Here is a 2270-nt window from a genome sequence, read left to right on the forward strand (position 1 = left end):
GACCTTGAACATACTCAGATAAATCAAGAGAGAAAACATTAATAGCCAAAAGAAATATGGCCTCCAGATCTAGTAAAGGGGTTCAGGCATTTATAAATCCTTCAAAACAAAGGAAAATGATCCAACTCTTGAGACAGAGGATCCTCAGGAATGTGAAAAAAATGGGGAACAACCGCACATTGTTCCTGAGTGGCTTAAAAGAGAAATGAGAATTATGAGGGCATAATTTATGGCTGGCACAGCAAAAATACTGAGCAGAGTAGAAAAACTGGAATCTGCCATGGCAAGCCCCCCCCCCAAGGAAAAAAAGAGAGAACAATAGATTGGGAATGCAAATCTAGAGAAGTGAAGGACAATCTAGAAAAAGAGACGAAGAAAACAGCTTTTGTGATGGCAGAAGTATGTCCACTTTGAGTTGGGGTGGCAGGTTACTGCTGCAGAAATAAACCTACCAAAACACAGAAACTACAGAGATAAAAACCTAGGTTTCGTTATGCTTAAGCACAGATTCAGGGTTCAAAAACTAACCCTGAACCAAGATTGGAGTTTCTGACAAGTATTTGTATGGAAAATTACATCAGAGAGGCAGAGGAATCATTTTTTAACATATAACAGTCTTTATGGTGTAGGCCATAAAGGTTACACAGGCTTAGTAAAACATTTTCAATATCTAATGCTTTCTTCAATTAAGATTGGACAAAGTAAATTAGAATAAAATCATAATTTCATATTCCCTAAGGAAACAAATCTGGTTAAATAGACTATACATAAACTAAGGCAGGTTACAAATTAAAAAGAGTTTGCAAAATCCTACACTTACAAAACTGCAAGGATACATTTAAAAGAAGTCACAATGGGCTAATTGAAAGGAAGAGATTTACCTGTGTGAACCATTTTGAGAAGGGGGGCCCATCACCTGAGAAAGGCCTCAAACCTGGATTGACCAATAAAGAGAAAGACATCTTTGGCCCACTCTGAGCTTAACCCGCCACAATGTGTCTGGTGCTCTGCCATAACAGAAAGGCTTTGCTTTGCTCTCGAAGTGAACCCAAAATGCCACTTCCTATGTCAGCAACTACAAGGACAGATGAAGCTGATCAGGAGCATTCTTCTGTTTATGACTGTCCAGGACAAGATGCCTTGAACCAGACACTATATTGAATAATGTGACTTTTCTTATCTTGGTATTTTATGGACACATATTATGCTATGTTATGAGAGATATGTATATATGTATATGTATAAATATATATACATATATATGTAGTCATGTTAATGATACAAGAAACACAGACATTTCAATTGACACCTTAACATTCTCTTATCTTATTATATTTACAACCTATCCTATTAAAAAATTCCTTGCTCATATTATGGTTAACACTTATGGAGACTATAATTTTGGTAGACACAGGCATCCTGAGTTGGGATTGTTTTAAGTGAATAAAGGGTCTCCATCAGCTTGTTTACCTCTGAATTCAGAATTATTTTCTGACTCCAATGTATAATTCTCTGACTTAATGAGAATAAATAAGCACATTACAGCACATGTACAGCTTGATTCTGTTTGTTTTTTGGTCAAATGTTTGGTAAGATGAACCCCATTCTGTTTGTTCTTGAACAAACCTTTGGTAAGGGGGAGCCCCATTCCATTTGTTCTTTGGACAAACTTTCAGTTAAGGGGGAAACTGATCCTGTTTGTTTTTTGGACCAAACCTTTGGTAAATTGTTGACATCTGTCACTAAAATAATCCCAGGCAACTAGGTGGTGCAGTGAGTGGATAGAGTACCAGGCCTGGAGTCAGAAAGATCTGAGTCACTGTAAGTTTCCATGGTGACAGATATCCATATCTTAAGGTATGGCATATTAACCTCCAAGTCCAAAATAAAATCTTTAAATCTGGGGCCTATTGGGACTAAGTTGGTTTAAAGATGTAACTTTAATACATACTATTCCAGTACAATTCTATAATTTTAATGAGCAATAGCCAATCTATTAGATAAAAATACCTTCTTATAAAAAACAAACTTATACAACCCATTATTTTAACTGTGAGAGATCCTAGTTTCTTATTAAACCACTTCCTTACTTTAGAATTTCACAGCATGCTATCACTAAGGCTGATAATATTTATGCTTTTGCCCAAATAGAAGGTCCCAATGAAGTTGGTAAATCCGCAAAGAACTTCATGGATAAGAGAATTTACAAAGTCATATTTTTGCCAAAGAGCAAATTATAATAATTATTCCTTTTAAATAAAATAGACCCA

General features: G+C 35.7%; 1 protein-coding gene across 4 annotated transcripts in view; it reads right to left on the bottom strand.

Moving 5' to 3' along the window:
- The window catches only part of LOC114029109 (maestro heat-like repeat-containing protein family member 7), a 42311-nt gene extending 41315 nt beyond the window's left edge, over nt 1-996 (bottom strand). For all 4 annotated transcript variants that reach the window (XM_027843457.1, XM_027843455.1, XM_027843456.1 and 1 more), the window contains exon 1: nt 882-996. In XM_027843457.1, coding sequence (XP_027699258.1) covers nt 882-894 — 13 coding nt within the window. In that variant the 5' untranslated portion in view covers nt 895-996. The remainder of the gene's footprint in view (nt 1-881) is intronic.
- Between the last annotated feature and the right edge of the window lie 1274 nt (nt 997-2270).

The sequence above is a fragment of the Vombatus ursinus genome, unplaced genomic scaffold (assembly GCF_900497805.2).
Source record: "Vombatus ursinus unplaced genomic scaffold, bare-nosed wombat genome assembly UNPS02014909.1, whole genome shotgun sequence".
In the NCBI taxonomy this organism is placed as follows: Eukaryota; Metazoa; Chordata; class Mammalia; order Diprotodontia; family Vombatidae; genus Vombatus; species Vombatus ursinus.